The sequence below is a fragment of the Mytilus edulis genome, chromosome 7 (assembly GCF_963676685.1).
Source record: "Mytilus edulis chromosome 7, xbMytEdul2.2, whole genome shotgun sequence".
Classification (NCBI taxonomy): Eukaryota; Metazoa; Mollusca; class Bivalvia; order Mytilida; family Mytilidae; genus Mytilus; species Mytilus edulis.
Genome location: NC_092350.1, coordinates 68,530,337 through 68,546,314, shown reverse-complemented (window position 1 = coordinate 68,546,314; position 15,978 = coordinate 68,530,337). Strand labels below are relative to the sequence as shown.

General features: G+C 32.1%; 1 protein-coding gene across 1 annotated transcript; it reads left to right on the top strand.

Moving 5' to 3' along the window:
- Positions 1-1,141: 1,141 nt before the first annotated feature.
- LOC139483603 (tripartite motif-containing protein 5-like) lies at positions 1,142-4,988 on the top strand. Its single transcript, XM_071267596.1, has 2 exons — positions 1,142-1,209; positions 3,065-4,988. Exon 2 carries the CDS (start codon positions 3,081-3,083, stop codon positions 4,761-4,763), a length of 1,683 nt encoding a protein of 560 aa, XP_071123697.1. The 5' UTR covers positions 1,142-1,209; positions 3,065-3,080; the 3' UTR covers positions 4,764-4,988.
- Positions 4,989-15,978: the final 10,990 nt, after the last annotated feature.

Sequence of the window (15,978 nt, the reverse complement as noted above, 5' to 3'; positions counted from 1 at the left end):
AGTCTAACGTTTAAACTTATCTGTTAAAGTTTTTGAGAGTAAAACAAATCCATATAAAGGCAACAAATCATATACATGTAACTATTGTGATAAATTGACCATGTTGATTTATTAGCAGATCCTTATTTGCTGATTGTTTTTAATAATTTGCAATAATTAAGTAGCGGTTTCAACTAATGTGTGGTAACAAAATCCCAGACTAAATAGTTCACCAGTAACACATAGATTACGCTCATTCTAATTCGAAACGTCACTTCACACATGGGACATAACAGGGTGCAAGAGGAACATAATCGTCCAATAAAAGAAAATTACAATATGAAAAGAAAAATCACCCCTTTTGTCGTCTAATTTATGTGAAGAGTTTGTGGTGTGAAACTGAAATGTGTTTATCTCGGAAATACTGTAAGTACTTGATTTATTCAAGGTAATATCCTGCGGATAATGTTGGACAATATATTGAGATAATTATAGATACAATTTATAGTTTCAGAACTTAAATGCGTTCTAAGTAATATTTCTAAAACCAAAAATCAAAAATTATGATTGGCTGATAATTTCTTAAACTGTTGAAAAGCGCATTATCAACTCCATTCATATGTTTCAAAAATCACCTATAAAAATTTAGATCATTCGATTATAATGGAGATACAAAGATACCAAAGGGATATTCCAACTCATATTAAGGCCATGACTAAACAGACAAAGACAAACAAACAAACAACAGTACACAAAACTCACCACAGAAACAGATACTCCGAAAAAATAAACGCTCCAGCACCTTTCATTTGTGATAAGTTATACACATAAACTCTAAAGATACTATAATGTAAGTCCATTTTTGGCCTTTTGCAGGCTCCCTTTTGAACCCAATCAAAGTTTGTAACTGGTTAAGAAATTGAATGTATTTATTATCAATCTTCAGCTACTTTATTTTTATATTGTTTTGTTATATTCCGAATGATTTGTTTATCTATATATATATATTCTGTTTCACGCTTGTTTAATTTAAGCAATTCTATAAAATTCTCACACAAAAAATTGAAATGAACCACCAGTTAAAGATAATTTAATTGATTGTTTGCCCGTAGGTATTGTAACCATGTGTGCAGACAATCATGTGATCAAGTTCTATTTTTACCTTTTACCTTCCTTGTCTATTTGGCTTTGTTTGTGTCACAGTTTGTATTAGAATTGGTCTTAATACAGGTAATTAACGCGGTTAATTTATGATGTACATCTTCATAATCGTCACCTATTTTTATCATGATTGATTAATTTTCAAACCGATCATGCATGTAGTTGAACGTGTCACTGATGTTTCATTTTCACCAATTATTACATTTTAAAGACGACCATGATTTGATATTCTTGGTTGGTGGTTGACCCAAAAGTTTTCAAGATTCTATCCGAATATTTTAACTATTTATTTGAATTGTTTTTCGAAAATATCTACTCCCTGGAACAACCTTTATAATGACTTCTACAATATTTTATCGTATATAGAAACACAATGCCGTACAAGTTTTAGCTTTCTAAAAAGCTTCAGAGTGTTTTGTTATATTATACTTTTAAAGTCATAAGAAACTTAAATTTAAAAATATAATTGTTTTACATGTTGTTGTTTTTATTGTATAACTAAATGGCTAGTTTTCATTGTAAAACTTCTGTACATATACTTGTTAGGAGGAAAATTCTTTCATTTGTCCTTCATCGCTCTTTCATCAAAATGATTTATATCTTATTGTGCATGTTACACACTTGCTTACCTGAATATCAATGCTTCTTTTTTGAAAGTGTACAAAGTGACTATTTCAGCTTCAAAACACGACCATTGATTAGCTGCCACAATAACACTTACCGAGTGAAATATTTGTTTGACAATTGTACGAAATGATGCGAAAAAATAATAAAACCGTGCGCAGACGACTTAGTTTATGATATACGCATGCATTGGTTCAAGAACTGGATTAACTTAATTTTTCAACAGTCACTCGTTTCATTTTTTCATTAATCAAGATGCGGTTTATGTGTAAACATAAGAAGATTTGGTATAATATCCAAAGAAACAATTCTCCACCAGAGACCAAATGACATAGAAGTTAACAATTATATATCACTGTAAGGTCTCTAACAATGAGCAAATCAAATAACGCTTGGTCAAATATAAAAAAACAACAATTAAAATGTAGTTGTTTTAATATTTGAATGCTTTTCTTTATTTCTCTCGTGTATATAGGCATGTGTGGTATTTAACATCAATCTAGACAGGACATAGTATGGTGTACCGTAGTCCGACTGTCTGTATGTTTAACACACACATCTTCGTACATCTTCGTACATAATCTCAAATGTTCTTACAGAAATTCCCACAAAATATAAATACAAGGATTGACGGGAAGGTCATTTTTTTTATTGTAAAACATGTTGATTGTGTCATTTCAGAGTTTTATATATTCCTGTAAGGTTTGAACATAATTCTAATCGATAACTCCTATGTTCTTGGATAAATTTTTTCAAATTTTACATTGTAATTAAAAATAATAAATTGATTGCATTTGCATCAGTACCATAGTATGTACAAACTGAGCAGGATATTAGTCAAAATAGGCTGTGGATACCATATATAAGGATTGAAATGTATGTGTGTCTGATAGTTTTTGCTTTACTTGACCTAATTTGCATAATTTATCAATAGATGTTAAGTTTTCATAAAATATCAGGTTTTAGAACTATAAAGTGTAGGTCATTTAGTTAATGTGAGTATATATTCAATGTAAGATAAAAATGTCAGTCTGATCATGCATTTATGTTCATTGACCAATGTTAGGGTATTGCAATACTTGTAGTAAATGATTAACCTAAATGAAAATTAAGTCTGTCTTAATTAGAAAAGCAGACACGGTACTACACTATGTCACCTCTTGATGTTCTGTAGAATTGCATCTGATGATTTTTTGTTTGTTTAAGTACAAAAGAAAGGTATTTGGACGTCCATCTTTTTTCTGACATTAATTCTTAAGAAATATCTATATCAAAAATATTTTTTTTTTAATATTTACAGTGTAACCAGTGAAATAATGGCTACTGCAAAAAAAAATTGTAGTATATGTGAACTTCGTCACGTGACCAACCCATCCGTATCCTGGTGTCCTGAGTGTGATGAAGGTTTTTGTTCGGGTTGTGTAGAACACCACAGCTTAGCGAAGGCATCCAGACACCACAAGACGATACCAATGGCTGAATACCAGATGCTGCCTCCAGATGTCCTGCAGATCCTTCAGTCTTGTACCAAGCATGATGAAAAGTTTCTTTTATATTGCAAAGATCATGAATTGCCATGCTGTGGTAAGTGTGCCATTGAGGTTCATAAAGGATGCCATGAAGTTGTTAATCTCGACGATATAATCAAGAATGCCAAGACCTCTACCTCTTTCCAAGAAGTAGAGGAAACACTTGACGAGTTTGTAGCTAATATTAAAGAAATACAAAAGGTCTACAGGAGAAATATTACTACATTGTCAGAAAACAGAAAAGATATAGAAAAGCAGATTCAGGAAATTCGTTTTAAGATCGATACCCATCTTAATCAACTACAGAAGAAGCTGGTAGATGAACTACAAGAAGTAGAGGAAACAGAAACAAGAAAAGTTTCACAGCTGATCAAAACATTAGAAGAAAAGGAGAATAATTTAACAAAGTACCAGATTTTAATTGCAAATATCAAGCATCATGCATCTAATCTCCAGACATTTATGTCAATAAAACAAATAGAGCAGGATTTAGCTAACGAAGACGAGTTCATTCAATCATGCCTTGAGGGAGTCAAAGTGAAAACAAGAGTCATCACTTCAAAAATTGAAAAAAATGTAGAAACCTTCAAGAAAAACGTACAAAAATTTGGGGAAATAACAGTAGTAATAAAGCCAACTAAAGCTGATTTACGAGAAAGAAAGAAAATGCAGGCTCAAAAAGTTATTCCAAAAGTACAACCAAAACCTAGCGATAATATTAAAACTCGGTTGCAGGATACAATACAAACGACATTATATAACGTAAGTGGTTGCTGTATTCTTCCGGATGGTAGAATGGCATTTACCTGCTTTCGAAAGGAAATGTTAATTTTGATAAAGGCCGACGGAACCAAAGATTTTGAGATACTAGTAACAGGTGCATACGATGTTACAAATGGAATAACAAATAACACGGTTATTGTGTCGTCATGTGTCAGTAAAAAAGGTATCAACATTGTTGACATTCAGTACAGGAAGATAAGAAAGTATATCCCTGTCCAATCCAACTGTTATGGTTTAGTAGAACGAAATGGAAGCGTAATATTTTGTACAGTATCTGAAATCAAGATTTTAAACATTCAAACTGAAACTGTTAACACCATTTCAATTCCAAACTTATCCACATTTTCGTGTGTTGACACAAATAGAACGAACATGTATTATACTTCATATAGTGATCATTCTGTAACATGCAGTGACTTCCAGGGTGCCGTTAAATGGGCTTTTAAAGATGAAAATATTTTGAAAAATCCCGTAGGAATCACTGTAGATGACGATGACTTTTTATTTGTTATATCAAAAAAGTCCGTTGTACTTATCTCTCTTTGTGGTAAGCAGCATAGAACACTTTTATCTTCTAGTGACGGACTTTGCGATGCTCAGGCGCTGCATTATGACAAAGCAAGAGATATTTTGTTAGTTGCACAGAAAAAAGAGAAAGCATTTTTGTACAAAATAGATCGCAACTAGTATAACAGATTTCGATAAAAGTGTTATATTATAGGCATATGTTTATAAATTTCTGTGTATGCACTAGACAGTCATGAATATTTCTTAAACAGGGAAAGTGTTTGTTATCTTTCAACTTGTTTCAGAAAATGATTTTTTTTTAATTGTCTTGCTTGATTCTGTCCAAGAAATGAAGTTTTACTTTTAAGATATAAATAGAGACTATGGTCTTGAATTATATATTTATTGTGGTGTTTTATTGTAACTTATTGAGCCGATTTGAACGAAATTTTAAATCAATCTTTACAATGTTGATGTTAGATGATTCAGTTTGAGGATTTCAACAGAACGTGACTCGTGGGTAGCTATTTTGTGTGATGGACCCCTCGAAATCTTAAATTACACACATATTGAAGTTGTCCAACTGCTGTTATGGAATTGTTTGACTGCATTTTCAATTTTAGCTTTCAAGACACCGGTTTTCAAGACCTGGGATTTTATAACATATAAATCTTTCAGCACGATTTGCAAAGACTGTTTCTACATTTCTTTTGTTTAATCAACAGCTACAACAGTTTTCAATCTGCTTTTTATCACTTGACAGATAGAGTGTACACATATTCAATTTGAGTGTTCGTCCCCCGACCGATAAAAAGAGACAAGTGTTACAAAAGATAAAAGAATTAAGAAAGTAGATCCCCCCTACTACTGTAACCTCATTTGATTTGCCACGGAACGTTAAACACTCATCATCTAATCATTATCATCACCAACAATAAAGGCTAACTAAACAGAACACACCAACCACCAACGCCCAATTGTCTTTAATATGAAATAAAGAATTAATCGTACACAAAAGCAGATGTACACACAAAGATTGGTACTCAATGATACGCGAAATGTTATTAGGTAAAGTGAACGTTTAAAGCAAAAACTCAGTCACCAAGTACATTGCCATTTGGAACATTTTCACGCTGCTTTGAAGACCCATCAGTTGCCTTCTGATTTGGTTTGTATTCACACGCAAGCATTTGTATTATCTCATTTTGTATTCAAGTTGCAAGGAAATGAACTGTTTTAAACAAAGGAGGCTGCATGTATTGAATTTTACTCCTGTTTGCAGTTACCATCTGATTGAAATATACAACTTTGAGATCGTTATCTACAATGTCAGAGAATAAAAAGATTTGGTATGGCTGCCAAGGAGACAAGATGTCAATTGACAAAAAAGTTAACAAATATAGATCAACGTACGTCTTTCAACAAGAAGGCCATACCACAAAGTCGGCTATAAAAGGCCCCGAAATCAAATGTAAAACAGTTCAAGTGATAAAACTAACGACATGATGTACAAATCAATCAACAAAATACAAATATCTTGGGACAGTGGTGTAAGAGTACACACTATATAAATCATTCAAATCGGCATTCTGACTTCCAACCGTGCAAGGGCTGTATAGCCAGTCAAGGTCGTTAAAAATTTTCATCATCTTTCTGACTCAAGGATGTTAGCAACTCTCTTTCAAAGTAACAAGCTTTTCTTGGACGGGTATTGATTATTTTCAGATTTTTCAGACGTTCAACATTTACTTTTTTTTTACTTAAAAAAAATAAATGCAAAAATAATGAGGATTTTATAAGATTTTCAAATATGGCTTTTTGAACTATTAGTAATAAAATATGAAAAGAAATGTAGAGGTCAGCGGTCAAATTTTTCTAATACATTTGTAGCACTACTATCCATGTCTCCCTAAATAAGGTTTATATCTCTTTTTTTTTTTTGTTAATTTATGTTACTTGAAACATAGTTTGAATGTTTGGTTATTATAAGGACATGCATTGGAAAAAACTAGAGTATTTCGAATATCTGGTAAATATTCAAAAATAAAAGGAGCTTTAATCCTTAACTCATCAACTTGTCGTTCGAAATACGTCAATTCAAACCAAAAGATCATTTGGTCTAGTTGACATTTATTGTTTCACAATTGTAGTCATTTGTTTTTATTTTTGGGGATCTCATCTTTGCCACATTCCGTTCATCGAAACTTGGCAGCATCATGTCCTTACCATTGCAAATAGCTCATTCCATACAAATTTTCATGTTAAATTTGTATAATTTAATTTTGGATGTAACGCGTCTTCTGATTGGCTGACGTTATTTTGTTATGAGCCCATAGACATTATTTAGTCATGTGACCGTGACGTCATCCACGTTTTTTTCATGGTTTTCTACGGTTTGAAATGGAATTTAGAATTAGATTATAAGAAATGACTGTAATATTTTTTCTGTCTATTCGAAATAACATACGCGCGTTATTCAGTGTGCACCAAATTTTTAATGTTATTTCTTCATAGACAGAAAAAAATATTACAGTCATGACATTCCTTAAATAATTGTCAAATACAAAACAAATTATAAGTTTTTGTGTGTCTGTGACACAAGTATAATACGCCTCTATACATTCCTTTGGGGTTTAAATATCCATGTTGCTATGTGTTATTGTGCTGCTTTTTAAAATAAAAAAAACTCTCAAGATATATAAGTATTAACTTTTACCTTTTTGTGTATTGCGAGAAATGGCTGAATTGGACTTGTACGTTATATTTACCATTGTCATTATTTGGGTCTCAGATCTTAAGAACAGAAATCTAGAATCTGCTTAAATTTTGATAATGTCCTTTTATGAGCTATTAAAGTTTCAAAATATTTTACCCTGTATAGTAGGAAAAACACAAGGAGTCCGAAAATCTGACAAAATTCGTGGTATGATTGCCAATGAGACAACTCTCCACAAGAGACCAAATGACACAGAAATTCACATTTATAGATCACCGTACGGCCTTCAACAATGATCAAAGTCCATATGGCATAGTCAGCTATATAAGGCCCTGAAATGACAAATGTAAAACAATGCAATCGAGAAAACTAACGGCTTAATTTATGTACAAACAAGAATGTGTCCCCAGTACACGGATGCCCCACTCGCACTGTCATTTTCTATGTTCAGTGGACCGTGAAATTGGGGTCAGAACTCTAATTTGACATTAAAATTAGAAAGATCATATAATAAGGAACATATATACTAAGTTTCAAGTTGATTGGACTTCAACTTCATCAAAAACTACCTCGACCAAAAACTTTAACCTGAAGCGGGACGAACGAACGAACGGAGCCACAGACCAGAAAACATAATGCCCCTCTACTATCGTAGGTAGGCATAAAAATGAACGAAAACCAAATATGTAACACAAATGACAACCACTGTATTACAGGCTCTTGACTTGAGACAGGCACATACATACATAATGTGTCAGGGTTAAACATGTTAGCGGGATCCCAACCCTCCCCCTAACCTGGGACAGTGGTGTAACAGTACAACATAAGAACGAACAATAATCAAAGTACTGAAGTACTGAACATCGGATGACTGCAGGTTCTTGTGGATGGTCAAAAGCACATGTCACAAAAACAGTTCCATCTCTATACCTGAAACTTGGGTTAATTTACAGAGATATTTTTTTTCTGATACAAATTCGTGCTTGGATGATGAATAAATGACAGGAAATTCAACCTCACCGTAATAACTATTATATTCACTATATTGCCGGTAGTGCAAGAAATCAGTATACCTTGGACTATTATACTTATATAATAATAGTCGTAGAGAATAAACTGGTGTGTTGTTATATATAGTCTAGTGAAAAGCAAGAAGGTTTTAACTTTATATCAATAAAAGACTTAAGCAGGAAATCATTTTTAATATGTGTTATATTTCACAAGGAGACAAGTTTACCAGGCTAAAGTTGGGGATAATTATGGATAATAATCCATAATTATCCCCTGGTAGTGTTTATAACTGGGCACTAATTACTTTTATTGATTTAATTTTAACAATTTTCATAATTAATTTAAATTAACCATTCAGTTAAAACATTTCACCTTTCGAGACGATAATGTTGAAAAATGGGACAGAAATAAAATATCTTACCAGACATAAACATGTAAAAAATAAATATATATTTCAGCTTACTAAAAATATTTTCATAGTGTTACTTTGACATCTTTCTTAAAACTAAGTCCCACACATAATTGTTCATTTGATATGTGTCATCCTCATGCGATACGAGAAGTTTTCATGTTGCTAAATAGTCTTCTTGTCGTTAAATTTATTCTTCTTGTCCGTTCTTGACGCTTCTTGTCGCTAAAATTCTTCTTGTTATTATTAGTGAGACCCCTATTTTAAGATTACAGGTAGTCATTTACACTACACGGTCATGGGTATAAACCTGTGTAGTGATTTTGATTTTACCAGGGCCGTAACTAGCCCGTTTTAATACTGAGGCAAAATACATTCGCCGAGCGTAGCGAGGCGAAAAAAATTTGGCGAGGGGTCTGGGGGCCGCTGAGAAAAATAACGCAAAATCGTGCATTCTGAGCGTTTCTCGGACTCTTTCTTCCATAGAAACGCAAATAATTCTTAGCTATTTTTTCGACAATATTCTGGTCTCAAAACAAAAACATAGATTCATTGTTATTTAAGACTTTAAAGTTTTAGGGAAATTCAAAACATTAAAAGACCGATATGTAGGATAAAGCAAAAATCGTTATTTTCATAATCATTAATACCGGATCTGTCTGTCTGTCTGTTCTTGTCTTGTATTGTGCTGACTTGAGATTTTTTATGACTAGATTTAAATATAGTGACAGAAATTAGTGCAGTAATATACGTTAAATACTAGTACTGCTCAAATCGACACTAGGGACCATATTGACCTTGTTTTACGGTATTTATGATTCTTTCATTATTGAAGACCCTCCAGCAACTATCAAGATGAAGAACAGGAATAAAAACTTTGGCCATTGATCATTTGTATTTTTTTCTATACATTGACATTGTGTGCGATTAGCTCCCGTGCACGTGTACTTCATATTCCTTTATTTTCTGTTAAATAGTCTGAACACGACTTAATGCAAATTAAACCCTTGAATGTAAAAGATCATATGGCAATACATTGATGTTTTTTTCAACAAATGATTTGATACCGGGAAATTGGTGGTCTTACTTTAATTTAAACCATGGCAGCTATCTAGTTTCATCCACAGGCGCTTGGATATATGATACAGTTATTTTTTTTTTAATTTTGTTGTTGATTATGATATTCAATTTTCTATATTTATAATACATATCTATCACTTCTGTGCATATCTCACCTACAGAAAATACCTAATTTTGTAATACATACTAAGAAAAATATGGTATTGTTTTATATACAAGAAAGGCAGTTTCGTATTCTTTGATATCAAGTTCAATTCTCCATGCAGAAACGACCACTTTTTTCTGTGTCCAGTAGCATCGTATATTCTTAAAATATTTTCTCGCATAATGCCTGGACATCGGTGGACATGCAACATTACACACAGTGTGACAGGTTTACAAATAAAATCAACACTCAGACTAGTCATAAAGTAGGACAATAAAAGACAAAAGACAAACCCGGGACACAAAAGTACAAACAATAGACCATCAACTCTGAAAACCAAAAGTAAAATAGAAACATGGATTACGAAAAATATGCAGGGGCGACACCAGAGAGTGAAGAGAACTTGCTTCTTGCAAGACACTTTCAGTGAAAACAATTTGATATGAAAACAATCATATGAAGACAATCTTTTGTTTTAGGTTGTTTTTTTTTAAAATTTAAAAGGTGATGCATTTGCCTCATTTGCCTCAATGTAGTTACGGTCCTGTTTTACGATAAATTTATGAATGAACGATAATTTAATGAATGAACAAGAGCACCTGACCTCTTTCTTAAACACCAATTAAACATATAAAACCGTATTTATTAAGATATAATTCAGTCAAATTTTCTCCAAGCTAAATCAACAACTGAAATGATTCCATATTTTGTTGAAACATCGTACAACCGGAGAACAGAAATCGCAGGTATGAAAATGCACTTTTTTCACTGGTGTTGAAAACCCAAAACTAATTTGACTAATTTATGCATGACGGAAATTTAAGCGATAACAATACATCGGAGTGACCTCAAGGTCATCCTCTGTAAAAATCAGTTGAAAAAGGTTTAACTCATCAGATGGACAAACATACAAGTGGACATGGCCAGGTCAAGTACATCCCAACAATATAAAGACACTAGATACAGATCCGAGAGTACTCGCAGTTAACTGACAGCTACATGGTGTTCAAAGCCACTAACATATAATGTTAATTTTACATCATTTTCAGCAATCTTTTATAAATTATATCATCATGATCATGGCCATGCCCCATTTTTTTTTTTATTGAAACAGAAGGATCCGAAGAGAACCAACAACCTTCGACAGGAAAACTTTGTCAGTAAAGATACTATACACTGAGTGGACGTGGCCGGGTACTTGTATCGGCGTTTTTCAATAAAAACGTACTTTTTTTCCCAGCCACTTTAAAAAATGTGTTTGACCTTTGCAAGTATTTTTTTGTGCAGTCAGTACATTAGATTTAACACTCTTGAGAAAAAAAAACAGTTTATTTTTTAGAGGGATTGATAATATATTGATTCCTGAATGGTCCAAAACAACCAAAATGACATGTCCCTAGACCGGCTGTTCAACATTCATACTCTAAAATATCGTAAAAAAATCAAGAAATGAATGTTATTTTTACTTAATATAAGTTCTTTGATAATTCAAAAGTATGTTTAGAGCTAACATATTTTAACAGCTTTTAACATAGGATTTTTAATTTCAGAAGGTGTGTCCTTGATAAAATGTCCACTACGAAACGAAGTCATTTAAATTTGCTAATAAACAGTTTTATAAAATCCATGTAATTTTTGTTCGCAAGAGATATAACATTAGGGTCTTACAAAAGAAGTGATGCTTTTATAACGGTAATTAAATTGTTGGTAAGAAAAATTGAGCACCATAAATGGACCAGAGTGATACCGTAGTTTTGTTAATGTCCACTACGAAACGGGTCAAATCTCCTTCAGTATATGGGTTTAAAATTATGAAAAAAATATCAGTGTACAGCTTAATACATGCTTTGATGAATACAATCAGTCTTGTTACTATTGCAATATAGGGATTGTGGGAAAAAATAAAATATGTGAATATGTCCCCTACGACGCGGTCACCTACGAAACAAGTATGGGAGAAAAACGTTTCGTAGTGGACACTACCACCACCATGCAGTCTTTTTTTTTAACTTGTTTTCGATTATATTCGTGCAAAACAAATAACAAGGGTTAGTTTCATGTAAACAAAATTATGTTTAAATTTTATTAACATAGAATAGGGTTGATGTCAACTACGAAACTTTTTGTCCACTACGAAACGGTTTTGTCAACTACGAAACGCATCAAAATGTCCACTACGTAACATGAGTTGTACCTTCATATGTGAAGTACTGGTTCATCTTTATCGATAAAAAATGGTTCTCCAATTCAGAAAAAAATGAGATTTTTTTAGTATATAAAGTTAACTAACTGCAATGTCTATAGAAAACATTTAAAATTGCAAAAATATTTGTGTTTAGAAGCAGTTTCGTAGGGGACAAAAGTCACCTTCGAAACAGTACACAAATTATGAAAATAATATCATTTTAAAGAGTATTTAAGATTGCACTTTTTGTTTACAAACAGGTCTATAATAGAGGTATTCAAAATAACTCTTGAAATAAAATTTTAGACAAGTTGATTTTTCATTTTTTAGGTCTGAAAGTCACGCTTTTATTGAAAAAAAACCCGTATATCCCAATCTAAATGTATTTGTAGCTTATGGTGGATTTCAATATTTACAAAATTATTTAATACACTTGTATGGTCTGTAATAGATTATGGTGCCTCTATATGGGGAACATATAAAAATATGGGGTAACACATGTAAAAAAGTTTTTAAAAATGGCATTTAGAGTAAAAAATAAGTTTAAAAACTTAAATAAGGAATATTTGTGTAATGGTTTTATTTTGAACAAGGATTTAATCAAGAATATTGAAAAGTATGTTTTGAAAAATTTAAGGAAGAATGGTATGACAAGATTAATGTCAGATGATAAAAATAAATTACGTACATATAGAATTTTCAAAAATGTATATGGCATAGAAAATTATTTAATTTTTAATAATTACATTAGATGTATGTTTCATTACAATACGTTATTCTGATTGGCTAACTGCACATCACGTGTTATTCCTTAAGCAATTGTATCACTCAATAAAACTTCTCATCCATGATAACACGAGGTTCCACAATAAAGTGCACAGGAGAGTTAAATAAAAAAAAAAAAAAAAATCGTGTTTTCATTATCCTAGCTAAAAAAAATGTAATTATAAGTATTGATTTCTTTTTTTTTGTAACTTCATAGGGTTGTAAAAGCGTTGACCGTGCGCACATTTTTAGAATGAAGCGCTTCCGCCCTTCATACAAAATGTACTTCGGTCAACGCTTTTACACCCCAATGAAGTTACAAAAAGAGGCATTCAATTCTTAAATATACCAGGTAGATACAGGAGTGCTTTAGCAAAATTTAGATGTGGTGTAGCACCCATCAGAATTGAAACTGGTCGTTATGAAAATATTGATATTGAAATTAGATTATGTTTTAACTGTAATGATGACGTTGAAGATGAAAAACATGTTTTGTTAAACTGTCCTGTATATTCAGATATTCGTAATGTTATTTTTAACCATGCTAGTATTGTTGATGAGAATTTTTTTTACATATGTCTGATAATGAAAAAAATATATATTTCTTTTTACAAATGAAAATATGGTATTTTATACTGCCAAAATCTGCTATGAAATTTTAATAAAGCGAAAATGTATTTTATATTCGTGATAGTTGACTTGAGTTATATTTGTATTATAATTTATGAAAAATTGTTTTATATATAGTCTCTCATAACTCTTTGTAGAGTGGCTCTTGTTGTTAATTTGTGTTTTAAAAAGCTGTATATTTTAGATGTAACAAGTGGTGAGACTTTAATAAAGTATTTGTCTTGTCTTGTCTTGTCCCAACAACATAAAGACCTTAAGTACAGATCTGAGAGTACTCGCATTTATTGACAACTTGTTCAAAGCCACTAACAACTAATTAAAAACATAATGCATATATAAGACTAAATTATCAATCCGTACACGTTCAACATCCAATGGATTTATTGTAAAGACGTCAAAAACAATCAGAGAAAAACATGACCCTGTGAAATGCCTTCAATAATTCCAATAATAATTATTATGAATAACTACGGTTTTCAAATGCCTGTTACCATACGAGTCGATTCGCCGAATCTTAATGCATTCTGGGTAAAATTTTAAGTACATGATAGGCCAATGTTGTGATAGGCTGATAAAATCTGATACACTCCAAATTCGCTCGATGGTGTTATAACATTTATCAAAAATGTATATGGCATAGAAAATTATTTAATTTTTAATAATTACATTAGATGTATGTTTTCATGTTTGAACAATGGAACTACCGATAGACCATGTCAGTATATTTCGCCTTCGTGAGAGTTTGCAAGGCTTCAATTCATGTAAACCAATTGCACTGCATTTGGAAATACAATCAAATGTCCAATTAATATCCGATTCAATACCAACTTTGAAAAAGTGTCAGCTTTATAATTCATTATCACAGGAAGAATGAACACGTTCGAGTGTATATTATGTTTTTTTGACAATTTTCAAATGTTTGGCTTTGAGCGTTCCTAATGAAGGTAAATCCAGAAAAGCGTTCGGACGCATGAAATTATTAAACGTGTTGTTTTCAATTTTTTACATCACTGGGTCGATACCTCTGATGCTGGACTATCAGTCCCGAGGGTACATGTATCATCAGCTCCTTTGTAATCAGAACGTTTATAAATTTTGAAATTATAAAGAATTAAGAAACTAAGGTTTCAACTCCCTCAGGCAAAGTTGACCTTAGATGAATTTGGCTATTTGTTTTAGGTATTTTTGTCATTTAGCTCTTCAACTGTTTTTCGTACTAATACATCCCTCAGATTTCAAATGTTTGGCTTTGGGCGTTCCTGATGAAGGTAAATTCAGAAAAGCGCTTCGGACGCATGAAATTATTAAACGTGTTGTTTTCAATTTTTTATCATGTTTTTTTAGCTTGATAAAATATTAAACATCAGTTAATTGGATATCAAGAACTATTGTAACATAACAGTGAGAACGGGTTTGGGGAAACTGGTGCATGCTGCACCTGTACCTTAATTTTCAGTGGTATTGTTATATGCATTTTAGATGTTGATTAAAACTGTGTGCTGTTATGTACATACAATAATTGTTAAACAGGATGCAAAATATGATGTTGTGGAGTGATTACCAGGAGTTTCATTACAACTTGAACTAAGATATCCTTGAAAACATTTAAAATTGCCTTCACAACTTTGTTTTTTATAATTTCTTTTCCGTGGTAGCGTTCTACATTAATATCAATTATATTTGTTGATAGCGCTACACCTAAATACTCTTATGAAACAAGAAATTAAAGATTTCAAGAAATCTTAGATATATTAATAAGACAGCTAGACCATCAAATCAATAATATATGTATATCAGATTTCAAAAAGTAAAAAGAAAACAAATACCGAACTCCAATTAAGGAAAGTTCAAACGGAAAGTCCTTAATCAGGTAACATCGACAGTTCGAACAATCAAGTGATTGGAAAACATCTGTATTATTCAAGTCTTGGTAAAGGCATTTCCTTATACATGTAGAACATGATGGATGCAACTTTGTAATGCACTGAATATATATTACGTCAGATAAAGGCCTCTTCCTCCATGTAAGGTCAGTCAAGAAATGCAAACTTTCTGCCGGTACGATGTAGCACTGAGATTTATAACTATTAAAAATCCTTGAAAAACTATACTGTATTCTTCTTTGCAAGATTCTTGTTACTGACAATAGTCCACAGCTTGTTCCTCAATTCACAGTTGTGGCGCGATCATGAAATCCACTCAAAACTGTGATATGGACCGTCTTGAACTTGCAGTGAGTTGAGTGTTTTTGGTTGTTTTTTGGTCCCTGTTGAACGCCTAATTGTGACTTTGAGATGAAGAACAGCAATAGAAGTGTTGCCCCTTTGCTTTTGTGGATTATTTGTCTTGATGTGCATGTCTTGATTTTAGGCCATGAATGAGAATTAAGAGAGAAGTTTTTATTGGCAGATGTTTAAATGAGTTGCCTGATTTCATCGGTATTTTTAAATGTGG

Bases quoted from the DNA above. Each gene is read 5' to 3' on its own strand.
- LOC139483603 (XM_071267596.1), top strand. From the start codon at position 3,081: ATGGCTACTGCAAAAAAAAATTGTAGTATATGTGAACTTCGTCACGTG.